The 17,799-nt window shown below is 39.9% G+C and overlaps 1 protein-coding gene across 1 annotated transcript; it reads left to right on the forward strand.

Moving 5' to 3' along the window:
* Nucleotides 1-14,967: 14,967 nt before the first annotated feature.
* Nucleotides 14,968-17,428, forward strand: LOC128982698 (uncharacterized). Its single transcript, XM_054401638.1, has 7 exons — nt 14,968-15,053; nt 15,174-15,345; nt 15,764-15,863; nt 16,033-16,077; nt 16,234-16,374; nt 16,433-16,493; nt 17,296-17,428. The coding sequence occupies exons 1-7, from the start codon at nt 14,968-14,970 to the stop codon at nt 17,426-17,428; spliced, it is 738 nt and encodes a 245-aa protein (XP_054257613.1).
* Nucleotides 17,429-17,799: the final 371 nt, after the last annotated feature.

Raw genomic sequence — 17,799 nt, forward strand, 5'->3', positions numbered from 1 at the left:
TTCTCGTTAAATTCGGCTCAAAACATCTTCGACATCCTCGAGGCCTCACCGTGGATCACCACAATCGAGTGGTGGTCGTGGAGTGCAAGGTGATGCGAGTTTTCGTCTTCAGTCTTCGAGGAGATTTGCTGCATTCGTTTGACTGCGCCAGCTCGATTCAGTTTCCAAATGCAGTTGCCGTGTCAAGAAGTGAGGAGATCTACATCAGCGACAATCGCAGTCATTGCGTGAAGGTGTTCAACTTTGCCGGCGAGTGTCTGCGCGTGTTGGGCGGCGCCGGAATCACTAATTACCCGATTGGCGTGCTGTTGGATGAACGAGCTGGCACGCTGGCTGTGGTCGACAATTACAACAATCTGAATGTGACGCTCTTCCGGGCGGCTGATGGCGCTGTCCTGGCGGCTTTTGAGTCCAGCGTCAAGCACCAGCAGTGCTTGGATGTGGCCCCTTTTGGAACGGATGGCAGCACGATTGTGGTGACCAGTAAGGACCTGCAAGTCTATATTTACCGGATCAAGGCGGAAGTAGGAGGCGTGGGCTGTGGACTGCTGGCTTCTCAGCAGCAGATTCCGTTGGGGCAGCAACAGCCCTTGGCGAGAAGATCTTTTGGATCGCAAACGAGTTCTTCTGCTTCAGTTTCAGCATTAGTTTCTGGTTCAATGGCTAATCAACAGCAACAGCAGTATCATCATCAGCTCTCGATTGGCTCTTCTTCGTCAAACGGCAATTCCTCTTCTTTAATTTCCGTTTCCAATCACCATCATCCTCATCCTCATCATACTATTACGAACTCCCAGTTGCAGCAACTTCATTTGCAGCAAGAGCAGCAAATTTCTGCAACAGCTCATCAACTTTCATCAAATCTGAATAAACAGCAGCAGTCTTCCTCTCTTCTAAATCAGCACTATCTTTAGAATGAATCGGTTGTGTTTCATTAAAAATTGTAACCCGCTTTTCGGTTAAAGTGTGAACCGGTAAATAGATTTTAAAATGTTTGCAATCATTTTTTAACAACTTTTATTTTTTTTTGCAGAAGCTTCCAATCTGTTTTTATTGCTTCCATCACTTTTATACTTTTTTCGCTTCTCACTTCTTCTACTTTAATATTACGACTTTACCCAACCAGTGTTACTTTACTATTCACTATTATTAATTTTATTATTTTTTGCTCTACCCTTATTATCAAATCTGATAATTATCAGTTTTTTGCACCTTTTACACACATTTTGAAACTTGCACGTTATTCTATTTTCTTTTTCTCCTTTTTCTTTTCTTCTCAATCTGCTTTGCTCTATACTTACAACTTTTTCCTACTTTTTTCCTAAACACACCTTTCTCTTTTCTTAATTTTTTTTCTATTTCTTCCTCCTTTTTCTTAAACCATGAGCCTTTCAATCACGCAAACTCCCTCTTTTTCTTTCTCATTCTTTTCTTTGTTCAAACTCCTTTTTTATGCACCCACCATGCTGCCATGATGATATTTTATTGATTGCTAACCTTTTCCCATTTCTCATATGTTATTCTCAATCAAACCTTTCTTTTTCTCAACCCAACAAGCAACAATCTGTCTGTTCAGAAAATGTGTGCGATACAACACAGGCAAATTTTCATCTTCATCATCTTTTCCTCCTTCTTCTTATCTCGTCTCAACCCCTATTCTTTTTTGTTACTTTTCCCCAGCGTTTCTTATCTCACTTTTTTTCTCGTCTTCCTCTTTATCTTCTTCACTTTTTCAACCTTCATTAAACCCATTAGGACTATCTCAAACAATTTTGCATGTGAAATCTTTTCCTTCTTCTTCTTTACGCCACTCTTAACGTACAAGCAAAACTGTGTTTTTCATTATTGCCCAACTATTTTTGTATTGTTTATTATCCACAAAGCTTACACACTCACTTTTTCTATCTAATTACTTTCCTGATATTTACTTTTACAATATTATCATCATTATACACAATTTTTTACTTTCATATTTCTTTTTTGTTCATTTTGAATATTCTTTTTTCTCCTTATTACGACCAGCACACACACACACCCCTTTTACATATTTTTGTACAACTTACAGTTCAAAAATTAAATTATCATCACTTTTTTTAACTTTAAAAAGCATTTCAATTTCTTTGATTTTTGATAAGCAGTTTAAAGCTGTACAAGATGTAAGATACTTAGAAGGTGAGCAGCTGTTTTGTTTAAAACAAAATAAAAATTAAGAATGCACAGTTCGCCTTAACCCATACCAGTTAAAGTTTTATCCATGAGATTTCTTAAAAACTATTAACGTTAAAGAGTTCAAACTTGCTGACCATGCTCAGCACACAGAGAATGAAGTAAATCTTCCGCAAACTAAAACGATACAGTGAGATATCGTTTGGGCGATCCATTTTAGATAAAGAAAGTTCTTCAAAAATAAAGGCTCCCCTGTCATTTTAACTCTTCAATTGGAGCTGTCAAAAAGTAAATTTTTAATGTAAAACAGTGTCGCTAACCTCTAGTGAGTATGACGACGTCCACTAGTAAAATAGCCATCGGTGATTGGGCGTTTTTAGCGTCAGAAAGTTATTGATGTAAGAGCCAATTGAATCTCAATTTGTCAAATGTTAAAATGCCCTAAAATAGACTTTTTTGTGTGTAATAATAACACAGTTTTGAACAACAACAGATTAACAAACAAGGAAGTATTATTGATCGTCATTATTTAATTCACAACAAAACAACAATTTACAACAAAATACCAAATGATAATGAAAATGATAATGAAAATAAATCACATGATTGACTGCATGCTAAGTTATCATTTTTATTGTTAAGTATTTTTAAAAAAGAGATTACGTTTTTAAAAGCTCTAAAAATGAGTAAAAAAATGTGTGCCTAAGAGTTTTGTGTCACCAAAAGTATCGCTTTAACTTTTGAAAGGGCGACTGCACAAAAATGTAAAGCAAGATGGCCAATGCAATGTTTTCCACTGTGTTCACGATTATCCAGTTTACCTAAAAAACAGAAACTTCTAACAAAAATTCTTAGATTAATTTACAAAGCTCTTACTAAAAAGTGCACCGTCAGCGTCGGCGTTTCTCGCACCTGCAGTGCATTGTACCAGTAGCTAATCCCATTTGCCAGATAAATGGGCAGCGCCAACCGACTCAGCGGCAGGAAGAAAGGCAGCTCAAAAACCGCCTTCACCGGAGACCAACTTTTGAGTAGGGTGGTCAGCAAGAGAAAGGCCGAGCAAACCGTTCCAAAAAGGAGCATGACGGTAAAAAAGACAAAGACGTAGGCAAGCGACCGATTTTCATTGGCGCCATTGTCCAGCGGCGAGCTGACAGGCAGAATAAAGGTGAGAAAGGGCAACGGCAAAAGCAGGATGGCGAAGCTGTGATAGTGGAACTTTTAAGAACAAAAAACAAAAAATTAATCAAGTTTAAAAATATATTTTTGAAAATTACAAGCGACACGGGTGACCACTTGGTTCGGTAGTCCACTGCAGCCATGGCCGCCACTACGCCGGCAAAGTATGGAAACAGATGAGTAAAGGGCATTGTGTAGACGATGCGAACAGCGTCTAAAGGAGGCCTAAAAAAGGTAAATTATCTTAAAAATATAATTAAATTAAAAATTTATCAGTAGATTTCTTACGGATACTCAAAGTTCCAAGAGTAAAAACCGCTGGGAATGCCCACAGTTCCAAAGAGCAGGTGATAGAGGGCGTAGAGAAAGGTGATGACAGTGCCCAACACTACTGAAAGGACGTAGGCGTACCGCCGGCAAACGTAGTAGACATACAGGACCGGAAATAGGAGCAGGTGAAGCTGGAAAAGGGCGGCTACGAACCAGAGGTTTAAGCCACACTACCAAATTTACAAAACAAAAAATAATTACAGATTTATTAAGCAGCTTTTCTTCTAGACTTTACCATATAGTCAAAATTCCAAAAGTTGTTTATCAGCAGCAAATGGGTCCACCAGTAGGCGGAACAAGGCTTGACGTAGATGTCCGTGATGGCCGGATGAAAGAGCGGTCCCGAACCGAGCTTTTGAAAGAGGATCGTCAAGCAGAGCGTGGCCGCCACAGACGGTGCAAAAGTGATATACTTATCTCTAAAAAAGAGCAAAAATGATGTCGGCTGCCGTTGCCGTTTCACCAGATGAACGTAAGTGGCGAGAAAGCCGCTTACAATGAAGAAAGCCTGCAGTGCTATCGGACTGTGAGGCTGAATTGAAAACAAGCCAAATGGGCCAAAAGGCGTCATTAGATTGCGCTGGTAGAAAGAGGGATAGCCAGCAAAGAAGGAAACCGGAAGGACAAAGACAAGCAAGAGGTTACTGAAGGAGTGCACAAAAAGGTTAGAGGCCGTGAACATGCACTTTATCCCATTGAGAAAAGGTAGGGAAGAGGAGTCTCCTTTGGAAGCGGAATTGTCGGGCTCTAACAGCGACTGCACGTTGCCCACGACATCCAGTGAGGTGACCAGCTTGGCCAGAGTGGTCATTTTTTCCGGTGAACTGCTGATTTGAATGGGGAAAAACAGCTGAAAGGCTGTTGCCAAAAGACAGGAGAGTAAAGTAATAGTCAGGAGAAGGGCAGCAATCGTGAAGTTGAACTTGTCAAAGGATTGAGTCTTTGCTTGGAGAGCTTGCTTGAATGGCGTCTCCAAGGAAACTTCCATCGACCTTCTTCTGCTGACAGTAGCCAATGTCCAGTTTGATGCCATGAAGATAAGGTTCAAGGTCTAGCGATTAAAGCAAAAAGATTGAGTAAAAATTTGTGAAAAAAAATTAAATTGCTTTCTAGGAAAGAGCGCGTGCGGCCCAGTTTTTTTCAAAATGTTCGCTCCAAAAAACAGACAACAGAGAAAATGTTGCTGAAAGATTTTGCGCGAAGGCGACTAAAAAATGTTTCCGAAAGAAAACAAAATTCTAAAAGGCTTCAAGATTACTTACATTTCCGCATCAAGAGCACTACTTCTGCTTCGCTGCAAACCGAGGGGACGCAGATTCCAAGAATGAGTGGAAAACGATTGCGAAGTGTCAGCCAACGGTGCGCGAGAACTCCACTAAAATAGTCTTTTGAGTCATTGCTCATTTTCTTGGTAGAGACGCTAGTTGCGAACTCCAACTTTGGAGTTGTGGCGTTGATCAGGCAGTACTTTCCAGTGAAAGTGGGCGCCTCATCGGAGATTTTGATCACTTCCAGGCAGTCATCAAAACGACCCAAGGTGGAGAACTCCTCAGCGAGCAAAACGGTGGCAAGGTTCGTGGTGACGATGCTGTTGGCGTTGATTACTGATGAGTAGAGGAAAAATGTTTAAGGTTGTAAAAATATTTATTTTTGGAAGCTCACACTTTGCACTCCACTGTTGTGAAACTCCTGCTCTGAAGGCGCCTTCTATCAGCTGATAACAGGAAGTACTGCTATTTAGCTGAGCGGTGGTCACTGCAATGTCATTGGCAATTGCCGAATAGTGGTCGTTCAGGTGGCGAGAGGTGCGTTTCATTGATCGCCAAAATTGGTCTTCTGCGTTTTTTATTTGGTTATTTGATTGAGGTACTGCTGTAGAAAAAGGCGATTCTTTTGGTAAGCACTAGTGCTGAAAATGGATCCATTGTTAAGGTAGAAGAATATCAACAGTAGCAGCCGATAATGGGCATATTTTTTCATTGTGAGTCAATTTTTTATTAGCACAATATAATAAAAAATTTTGGTATTCAAATAAAAAAATACAACACTTTATAAACAAGGCAAATTAAGAGTAATCTGCAATAATAAGTTTTAATAAATGTTAATAACGCTTGATGAATTAGTTTGAGTAAAAAGGGAAACTTTTTTAGTAAAATAATAAAAATGCAAAATTAAAAGCGTCAGAAACCATCAAAAGATATCAACTGAAGATATAGGTGTGTTGTTTTGATTAGAAAGTATCGCTAATGCAATGAAGAGGCTACCGGGATTGGCATTCGAGTGATTGACGCCTGACAAACAACGGTTTGGAATGGGGATGAACACAGCTCACAGTCAGTCGGGCTCACTTTTTCACTTTCAAAGTCTCTCTTGCGACCTGTTGTACCTGGTGATGCTAGAAAAGTCCCCCATCTTCTTTTTCTCTCAGTCTCTCACTTTCCTCCACTCACTTATTAGATTTATCTAGGCGCTCTTCTGCCTAAATCTAAATCAAGTTTTTGTTATTTATACACACACTTTTAATGTGCAGCTTGGTCGTGCACTAAAGTAGCAACCTCAGCAGAAGTGGGTAGTGAGAGTCAAACTGTAAGTCAGTGCGTTAGTCAGACATTCAATCAGTGTGTCAGTAAGTCAGTTTGAAATGGTATATAATTTGCTTCTCTTCTGCCGTTTCTTCTTTTCTTTTTGAATATCTACTTGCATATTAACAACAGCAGTTGGCTAATTCAAAGTAATAATAGTACAGTTTGTGTATCAGTTCAATAAGTTCTCAAACTACCGGTAACAAGGTAAGGTGAGAGAGAAGGTGAAATCAGTTGATCATTGCTGTGCATTTTTGTGTTTTTAACAGCAGCCAAAAACAACTTTAGTACTAATTAGTAAAGGTTAGCTCTGAAAAAGACAAGAAACTGAGAGTGTGGATAATTAACAGCAAATGAAGAGAAGAAGAGCTGGCTGGAGGGCAACGACTGCTTAGCTGTGACAAAAAAAGTGAGTGCCTGTGTTTGGTGACAACTCACCTGTCTACCTGATTGACGCCGTTGATAAGCCGACTGACTGCTGAAAGAAAGTAATTTATAAGAAAAAGGTATTTATTTTCATACTTTTGGGGAAAAATGACAATAAAAAGGCAGCACATGAATCGCAATTAAAAAATAAAAATGAAAAATGCAGTCTACTTTGAAATTAAAAGTAATTTAATTCTGAAAACTCTTTCTTTACTTTTCAGTTAGTCATGAATTTCATTCAAGACCGTTTTTAGCAGCACCAAAGTCTTGATCATCTTTTGTTGTTGTTATTGTTTGATCATCAATTTTAATTCCGTTAATGGTGCTTGACTTTGCTTTGTTGGAGCTTGAAAAGAGAGAAAGTATTCTTAGGGTGGGCGCTTCAAAGAGCAGGTGCAAAAGTAGGGCAAGCAGAGCTGTCAACAGGTAGTCGGCAATGACGTTTTGGAACTAAAGGAAAAAAGTGATTAACTTAAAACAAATTTTTTAAATTTTTATTAATACCGATTTGTAGTAGTAAATCTCCTCAGTGGACCTAGAAGAAGTTTTTCGGTAAAAGAGCACTAGCGAGCGAAGCAGGTAAATGCTGGTGGTCAGCTTTGCAAAAGGCTGCAGCGCCGGCCGATTAAAAAGTCGACCCAAAATAGCTGAAAATAAACAAAAAATTAAAAATTAAAAATTTCTGCAATTTAAATCTTTACTTACACTTTGGCCTCGTCACCGCCAGGTACACCGTAAGTCCAAGAAAAGCAGACCAGGCCAGTTTGTAATAGGCAAAAAAGGCCGTAACACTCAGCGTGGACACATCCTCATTCACCACTCGGAAGGTAGACTGCCAGCAAAAGATCAAGGCTACCGAAACGAGGCTAAGTAGCCAGAGAAACGTTTCAATCCATTTATCACTAGACTGTTTGCTTTTTGGCCCCGTCAAAATGGCGTAACCAGTGAGGATGCCGGCTGCCAGTGGACTGACGTACTGCAGCGGGCTCAGGTGATAGTGAGTGACCGCCTGAGGGGCGCTGGCATAAGAGATGAACTTGGTTGGCTCAATGAAAGAGGGATAACCGGTAAGAAGGCGTGGCAGAGCGGTAAAAAACGGTCCCAAAATCAGGAAGGTAATTGTAGAGACTAGCACGCCAAATCGAGGCCAATAGTAGAGGGCAAGGAAAAGGAGAGGTGCCAGGAGGTAGAGCTGGTTGAAGGCAGAGAACAGCCAAGATTCAGGATTGCACTGAATTAAAATTAAATAAAGTCAAGTTAAAATGTCAAAACGTTAAAACAATTTTTACTCACAATATTAAGTGTCGGCCGAGTAAAGTACTCGTCCAGCGGGTCATTCCAGTTGGAGTAGTACAAGAAAGTGGTGAGCAAAGAAGAGGCCTTTTTGCAAGGCGCCACCACATGCTGCTCATTGTAGAACCACATTGGTCCATTTCCGATCAGAGGAAGCAGATAAATAAAAAGAATTGATCCAAAGAGAACAGGAGCCAACCGAATCCAGCGTCCAAGCAGGTAACGCACGTAGCTAAACTCGCCAAAAGCGCCATTGAGCAGTCGGAACTGCTGCAGGGTGGTCAGAAGAGCACTAAAATATTAAAAATTAGATTATTTAAGAAAAACAAATCATTCTAAAAGCTTACAAAACAAAAACGAGGCCATCAAAACCCAGGCCTGGGACCCAGCTGCTCCAGTGGTCAATACTGAGCATCTCCTGACGGGGCAGACCATCCATGTGACGGTACATCATCGGGTAGTACATTAGGTAGACGCCCAGCGAACTGACCGGAAAGACTAGCACTGAAAGAGTACTCGAGTGGTGTTGATTGCCGGCAGTGGTGCGGCTGAGGCTTGCTGGTAAACAGGTATTTACAGTTTTCAATCAGTGAAAAGGACTTGAAGATTCGCTTGACGAGAGATGTGGGCTTTTCTAGAGAGTTTGTTTTGTTGAAATTATTTTCTTTTTCATTTCCTTCTTTGTTGTTGTTTTTAAGCACAGTCACTGGCAGTGAGGAAGATGAGCTTGAAAGCAGCTCTCTTGATTTGCGTCTACTTTCCTGAGCGATGCAGATCCAGTCTAGAAGAGTGCAGATGATGACCACAACAGATAGTGCCAGGATAATGTATCTAAAATGTTTTAAACAATAAAAAGTTGATAAAATTTAAAACTTTTTATAACTTACACTGCCACCAGTTGATACTTGTCGGTCAGTTTGGTCTCTTTCAGTTCGGCGTTTGGCTCGCAAAGCGCCTCAGGAATGCGCACAGACATTTTGGTTAGCGGGTAAATGACTGATATTTGTTTTAACAAACTTTAAACTATCTTTTCCTTATCTAATATACTCACTGGCATTGATAAATTTGGCCACCTCCTCTCCGGAACAAGAACTGGGCAAACAGAGACCGGCATGATAGATATTATCATCTACTTTATCCGTTGCCTGTGAAATGAAGAGTGCAAAATCTTTGTGAAGGTACTTATCCATGCTGAATTTCTTGTTAATGTCAATGATTTGCTTCCAAATGGGATGCGTTCGAAAAGTGACCTCATCCTCGGGTTTAACTGCTTCAACGGGAACTGTGATGGCGGCAAAGTGGAGTGTACAATATTTCCCGTAGACAGTTCGATTGGAACTCTCTTGAGGAGGGCTTTTAATGCCAATGCACTGGTCAAACTGGCCAAAATGGCTGAGATGGCCGTGGAGCATGCCAGAGAGAAAAGGTGGGCCGACGGAATCAATGACTAAACAAAAAACAATTAATTTAAATTAACTTGAAAAATTTTATTCTTACATTTAAATGCCCACGGCTCAAGATTTTGAAAACCAGTGCCCAGGGCAAGCAGATCAGCGGTGCACTGTGAAGACACTTCCGCCTCGTAAAGTTTATCAGACAGTACACTGCTTATGTAAAGACCAGTGTCTTTCAGGTCTTTGTTCTCTTGTTGTTTCTCGAGAATGGTCTTAAGGCGGTCCAGCGTTCCTAGCATGTCTTCCAGTTTTTTGTGGTGAAAGTAGGGACCGTCTTTTTTGAACACCTCTGAGAGGGTTTCATAGTCGCCCGGGGACAAAGGAGGAGGTGTCAAAGGAGCGCACAAAAGTGGAAAGGCGACCATCGCAAGAAGAGTCTTCCTCGTAGTCCTCATCCTCGTCTTCTTCATCATTTTTGTTAGATTTTGAAGGTTCTATAGAAATAAAAAGATTAGTGTTTTAAAAATTATTTTTTTAATTACCTTTTTCCGAAGTTTCTTTTGCATCTTCACTGTCATCGCTGTCTTCTCCTTCTTTTGTGTAGGTGGTCTTTTGGTTGTTTGAGAGAATGCTATCCTCTTCTTCATCGTCGTCATCATTTTTTGAAACTTTTTTGGGTGGTTTTTTGCTGGTGGTTGCTAAAGTGGTGACTGGAGAATCGGTGGTAGCTGTGGTTGTAGCTGCATCTGTTGATGATAAATCTGCAGACACTACTTTTGGAATTTCTGTTGCTGGTGCTGTTGTTTCATTGTCGTCACCTTGGCAATGAAGCTGTGCAATGACGGTAGCTAAAAGAAGTAAACTTATCAGCCATTTTTGGGGTATCATCATCTTTGGCTCCTGTCTACCACACTGTTGAATACCTTTTGGAAAAGATCTAATAAAAAGTTAAATATGGGTCTTTTATGCTGAAATGGTAATTAGAGTCTGCAACGGTAATTTTTTGTGTGCATTTTTGTTCAGAACAGTATTTTCCCTGTTGCTAAAGTGTGTCATAAAATACAATTTTACACTTTATATAGTAAAAAATTTTTGCAAAAATTTGTTGCGTTAAAGGTAGCAGCTTTCCCTTTGATTGAATTGAATAGCTAGCTTAATTTTTTCAAATAACTAAAAATATCTTTGAATAATGAAACAGTAGTTTATAATAGTAAAATTTATTGTAAAACTAATTTACATTTTCACAAAAAAAACGGACACATTGTCGACTTTAAAAAAACCCTTTTTGCTGATTCCAATTTGACAGATTTTACCTGCTTACACAAAGAAAAGATTAACATTCAAATTGAGTGGAAAAGTACATCTGAATTACTTCTCTTTCTTTGACCTTCAGACAACATCTTGCCTTATTCAGTCAGTCAACCATCTACAAAAGTGTTGTCGTTTTGATTGATATAAATCAGACAAGAAAAACTGTTGCTCAAAATTGATGCTGACACCTTTGGCCAAATCTTGATATAATAAAAACATAATAAAGCAGCAGCAGTAATCACAGATCAGTCATTAGTGGTAATATTTATTGGGTCTAATTATAGCCGGAAAGCTGCTGTAAGAGTTCAGTCTGCTATTGCAGTTGTTTCGTCTGTTGCTGCTGTGAACTTGAACTCTAAATTAGTCGCAACTTGGTGGATAGATGCTAAGCCAGATGACGTTGAATGTCGAGCAAATTGCCACGTCACACTGACACGCAAAGAGTGTCAAGCAAGCACACTTGTGTGCACTTTTAGCCTACATTTGCCTAATATCGGCCTGATTACTCCATCTGTGTTTGTTTTTGTTGTTGTTGTTTTCTTCATTCCCAAACTCTTATTCCCTAAATGTAACTGCATTACCACGCGCACACTTTTGCCTGGACACTAATCAGGACTTTACTAACGCTGTCCAAGTCTAAGCTTACCAATATCACGATAGCAGTAGTAATCATGCACTGTCAAGCCGATGTTAATGTTGGCCTTATCACCTTCAAGATCAACACTGCGATGACATATTTCGTCCACTGAGTCTGACGGCTGCTGCATTTTTCTCTGACTTTGTCTCCGACTGTGCCTACTTTGTTTGCTTATAATTATTATTGTTGTCTTTTTACCTCTTTCATATTTCATTTATTTAAAAGCATCTCAGCCAAACAACAAAAAGGAAAACAAAAGAGGCGTCGGAGACGTCAAAAACTGGAAAGATGTTTTTAGTTAGCTAGACTTATCAAAGCTATACGTGTGAGAGAGGTGAAGCGTGAGCAACAAAAAAATAATTAGCACAAAACAAAAAGTGGAAAGCACACATTTTTTTTTAGTTTTTATGAAAAAAGAAATGCTAAGAGATCTGCTTAACCTTGTCTTAAACAAACGACAATTAATTTGCGTTAAAACTCACATCGTTTTCCAGCCTTTAATGATCAATTTGTCCAATTGCTCACGATAGGCTTATTAGAATTTAACAAAACTAGACGACTTGATGGCTCAAACTTAAAAGTGCTGCTGCCCCTAACTTAGCAAAAAGAGGAACAAATTAAAGTTCATTCAGTAAGAGACGATTTGAAAAAAGAAAAAAGGGGAAGTCAATTTGTGCACCTTTGACGGTTTTGTAGAGTCAATTAGCTGGGACCACACGCCGCCACAGTTATCGTGTTATCCCTTTCATTCCTCCATGTTTTTCAAAAAACAACAACAAAAACAAGAGCAGACAAACTCTCTTTCTGATTGCCTTATCACTAAAGCAATCTGCGAGTTTTTGTCGACTTGTAATCACGCCATCGGCGCCGCATCATTTCAGTTGAGCAGACATAACTGAGAAAGAGAAAGTAATCAGTTCGGTAAAAGTGAGGAGGGAAAAGTTGTGGGAAGAAATACTGACACACTTGAAAAACTATTTTTTAGTCAAAACATTTGCAGTGTTTACAAAAAATTTTAAGCATTTTTGCCTCAAATAAATTGACCAAGTTTTTACAATTTTGGCTAATTTTGTAACAATTTTATTCATTTTAGTGCACTGCAGACTAATTAAAACAAGTGTGTGTAAGTCTTGAGTGGACTGCAGTTGAAGAATTTAATTGAGATTAGATCAGACTTCAAATTAGATCACATCACCTTGTGAAACTCTTTGCTTCCAGTCACTACTGACCACTAACACAAGTTAAGTTGTTCTTTTTACTTTAACTTTGTATCGTGCTTCCCCAATTAGTCGCCTTTAATAATATTATTTTGAACTTTAAAGCCTAGCAGCCAGTTTTTAGCGGTTAAATGAGATTCAAGTATTTTCAACAAAATAAAACGAGGTGTCAGTCAGGCAACAGCGGCAGAGGTGTTTGTGTGTGAGCAAAAAGTGCAGCTCTAAATGATTGAAAAAACGAAGAAGAAAAGTTAATTGCCCTTCTCTCCCCTTGCACTTTGCCACTGCTGCAGCTGATGCCTAATGATGCTCATTAGTATTCGTGCGAGAGAAAGTGCATCATCAGCAACATCAAAAGTGGTAGTTATGAGCCCCCCAATCGATAGTGTCAATCGCAAATAATAACATTGCAACTGCGATAACAGGTGGTCGACAATTGCCGCTCATTGTGAGTGACTGGCCGACTGATGGATGATTTTCATATTGGGAGTATATTCAATGGGTTGATGCTCTTTGGGAGCGCCACAAGTGCCTGCACAGCTAGATGAAACTTTTTGATAAATGAACTTCCCCCTTACTCTTTGCATCAATGCAGATTTTATCCAGCTGCTTTTGTTCTGAAAAAATGATAAAAGCCATTTTTCAATTTATTTTTTGTTTTAAACAAAAAATGCTGATTGTTGGGAAATCTAAGGATAGTCAACTAACCAACTTTTGTTTGTCACAAAGAGGAAAAAATTAAAGTAAAGAATAGTCTGCAAGGTCGGGCCGAGACTCGAACTCGGAATGCTGGATTCAAAGTCCAGAGTGATAACCATTTCACCACTCGACCGATTACCATGAGAGATGGCCAGGGGACGGCTACTTAAGCGGTAGTAGTAGAGACTGCTGTGCTGCAGACGACAGTCATCACTGCTCACTGCACTCCTCACTGCAGTGCACTACTGTGCACCAGTGCTTCATTGGGCACTCTCAGAGTGGCAATCCTCTTCTTTTCTGTTTACATTTGCAAATGCTTGTTTCAAAGAAAAAAAGTGTATTCTGACCGATTGCAACAAACACAGAGAAAATCCCTCACTTTTTCATCATTATTTTGTTCATTGATCTTCTGAGAACACTGAGTAGGCACATTTGCTATGGTGCACATCAAATGCATTAGCGGCAGCAGGTGCTGCAGTGCACCAATTGGCCCCGAGACATTGTAGGCAATCGCTAGACGTCTTCAGCGCTTATGTCTATGAATATTAAGCAGTAACTGAGGCCTATTACCTGGCCGATTGACTGGCCGATTTTGTGTGTGCTTTTGTACAAGACATCAGCAACAACTAATTGGTTGACTTTAGTATTATTAGATTGGCAGAAGAGAGGAGGAGAAGGACATTTTTTACTGCTCTTGTTTTCCCCTATTTTTTAAAGCAGCACTTGTAAAAAAGGACAACTTTCTACACACTATAACTTTGAATTCAATTTGTGGCACTTGAAACACAGACATGCAGACAAACAACAGCAACAGCAGAAAAAAAATCTCCCCAGCGGTGCTCTATGAGTAATAATGAAAAATAAAAGCGCGCAAAAAATTTCACTTGCAATGATTTCCCTTTTTCTTCATCCTTCCTTCCTTCCACTTCAAAATTGCATTTTGTTTGCCAGCGCAGAGCCGGACATTGAAAAGAGAGCAAAAACTTCTTTTATTAAGTTAATATTATATTTAATAAATGAATGAATGAAAAAAGATGGCCACGAGCGCTCATCATCAGTAGCAGCAGTTGGAGCAGTGGCAAACAACTCTCTTCAGTCTTTAAGCCAATTTGTGTCAAATAGTTCCGCACGTAATGGCCCACTCTCCTAACTGCGCGCTCAAAATCGGAATCAATTGGCCATTCGATTATGGGAGAGCAGGAGCAAGTTCAAACAAGTGGACAACTCAAGTGACGACAACAACAACAACAAAAATGGTCAACGGAGTCTTCGATCGATTTTGATCGACTGGCTGGCTCTTAATCACTTTCACTAGAAGCAGCAGGTCCTCGACACTTGTTTGTTTGTTTGTCCACACTCTCAGAGCTTGAGACTGAAGAGTCGTGTAGTAGTCCAGTCAGTAGTCCACTTTTTCCGCTTGCTATCGAGATGGTGTTCTAGACATGCCCTCTTGGCTTTGACTTTTCAATGATAAAGCATTCAACACTTGTTATCTCGTTATCTAGCATCAGCAGTTGGCGCTCTCTCGCATTGTCGCATGTGTTGCTCTTCAAAGATCTCTGCTGCTGGGGAAGACTAAGGTGAAAGTGAGAGTGCAGATCGGCTACTACTGTTTCTTGCTTACTCTATGATCACAAAAGGGCAAACAGCTCTTCAGGGCAGCAATTGACCACTGTCAGGACAGCTGAAGAGCAAGGCTGCTGCCAACAGTTAAAGTCAAGTCAACGAATAAAATGAAGGTAGGTGAGCGAATGAAAGTTGCTGCAAAGGAGAGAGAAGAAGAAAAGGAGATCAAGTATAAAAGGGCACACTGCGGCCGGTTAGTAGGCAAGTGTCAGTGGGAGATCATTCAAGTGTTATCATCATCATTGAATAATTTTGTGAATTAGGAGTGCTTAAAACTCCTAAGTTGTGTTTCATCTTTAACCTAAACCATTAGCGCCAAAATCATCATGCTCAACCCACGACGACTTGCTCGCGTGGCCCTTGCCTCGGTCGCTCTCTGCTTCCTGATCGATGTTGCCAGCGCCTTCTTCTTTGACAAGCACCACGAGCCAGTGCACATAATACATAAGCAACCGTACCCAGTTGAGAAAATTATTCCTATTAAGGTAATAATATAAATCTTCTAAAGTTATTTTGAGATAAAATGTTTTTTGTCAATTTATCTTTTTTTGAAAAACCACTGCGGTCTCGGACTGAGTTTTACAATAGTAATAAAATTTTTAAATAGATACCACATGTTGTTTACATCCCGACTCCCCCAAAGACGATCATCAAGAAGGTCGCCATCAAAGTGCCCGTGAAAGTACCTGTAAAGGTGCCTGTAAAGGTAAATTAGGATTAAACGTTAATTTTGATTTAAAATTAATTTTTGTTTGTTTGTTGCAGGTGCCCTATGCAATCAAAGGTTTTTATTGAGATGTGTTATTGATAAACGTAATTAAAATATTTCATCTATCTTTAGTCCCAAAACCGTACCCCGTGAAAATACCGTATATCGTAAAAGTCCCGGTTTACGTTGAGAAGGGTTACGGCGGCTATGGTCACGGTGGAGGTGGAGGATATGGTGGCGGTGGAGGATATGGTGGCGGACACTCTTCTTATGGAGGTCACGAGGGAGGTTATGGTAATTGTGATAAAGTTTTTATGATTTTAAACTTGCAAAACTTATTGAATGCTTTAATTTTAGGCGGTGGACACGAAATGAGCTACGGTGGTGGACACGAGGGAGGATACGGTAAATTTTGGCTTAAATTTAAAAAAATTGGCTCAATTATGATCATTCTCATTTTCAGGTGGAGGACACGAGTCGTACGGTGGTGGACACGAAGGCGGTTACGGTATGCTGAAGAAAAGATTTTTATATTGGGTTTACTTATTAAAATGTTTCTAAAGGCGGCGGTCACGAGTCGTATGGCGGTCATGAGGGAGGTGGTTACGGTAAGTGTTGAGGTAGTTTTTTGTTTAGGCGGTATCTCAACTTTGAATTAATTTAGGCGGAGGACACGAGGGCGGCGGCTATGGCGGCGGCGAGTCTTACGGTAACGGCGGAGGACACGAATCTTACGGAGGTGGCCATGAGGGCGGTGGCTACGGCGGTGGAGAGGCTTATGGCGGTGGACACGAGGGCGGATATGGTAATGAATATAGTGAAAAATATGTTAGTTTAATTTTAATTTAATTTAAATTTTTTAGGTGGTGGACACGAGATGAGCTATGGAGGCGGCCATGAAGGTGGCTACGGTGGCGGTGAAGGGTAAGTTTATTGAAATGTATAATTTATAAATGTAACTAAAACATTTCATTTACCTTCAGTTACAAGAAGAAATAGAGCCAGAAAGGGAGAAGTGCTGCTAGCAGCCAATTCAGTTCAGTCAGTCATCTTCTATAATTACACACACCTTCCTCAACGATTCATTGACAACATCATTTTTACCATTCACACCATCAAAACTGGTCTTTCATCCCAACTCCCATCAGTACTCCTCTTCTTCATCAGTCATCAGCTTAATAATGGCAGCCAATAATTTACACTTTTTTAATTAAATTATTACTGTTGCTTGTTATTGTACACTGTGACTGGTTGAAGGAGATGACGACGACGACGAGTGTGCTATTTATTTTTTGTTCATTCCGTAATTTATTTCTGTATAATAAAAAAGATTCAAACTTAAAAGTTGTCTGCATGTATTATGACTAATTTTATAAACATTTTTCTCTCAGTACACATTTTTTTAAAAACTTTTTTGCAAATCCTTTCACCCTTTTCTCTACAAGCAAAAGCTGGTGCCAACTGGTAAATGAACAGTATCCATAGCAATCAATTAATTTGGAGCTGTTTTAACGAGACAAAATTACAAAACATAGAAATGACAGCATTTCAGCAGCGCAAATAAACAGTAGTGCTAGGTCAAAGTCTGCATCAGATCTGAAGGCCCCACTAGCAAATACTGGTAATAAATATAATGGCAGTATCTTCATCTTTTGATGCTCATCCACTTTTAATGCGTCTTTAATTGCCATTACAGCAGACAGTTATCGTACTCATTCTTCTAAAGCCTCTTTCCAAGACTTACACTGTGGCAATCTAATCCAAAACCAAACACAGACAGAGACAGTGAGAACACAACACAAACACTCTCATTGTGCACTGTCACCGTGAGCAGCAGACTTCTTACATCTATCTACTGACTTTCACCTTCAGTCCTGTCTTTGCAGCCTGGCAATAGAGAAGTTATCTTATCGTACAACACCAACCAGACTGCAAAAATACCAAAACACTAAACGTCGACTTTTGTACGATCAGCAAGCGACCAGATCAAAGCACCACATTTCACAACCACCATTCACTAAAACACAAAAAGTTCCACACTTTTTCATTTTTTGCAAAGTGCACACCCTTAAACTCATAAAAGCATGCACATCAACGATTTGCCTGAAGACTGCCTCCGCCTGGTTCTGAAACGCCTGCCTCTGGGCGAGTTGTACCGCCTTCAACACCGAGCCCCAATTTGCTCTCGTTGGACTTCCGTGATCGGCTCAATGTTTGCCACCAATCGTTA

Source organism: Macrosteles quadrilineatus, unplaced genomic scaffold, assembly GCF_028750875.1.
Source record: "Macrosteles quadrilineatus isolate MER2022 unplaced genomic scaffold, UCM_ALF_1.0 Scaffold_999__1_contigs__length_23058, whole genome shotgun sequence".
In the NCBI taxonomy this organism is placed as follows: domain Eukaryota; kingdom Metazoa; phylum Arthropoda; class Insecta; order Hemiptera; family Cicadellidae; genus Macrosteles; species Macrosteles quadrilineatus.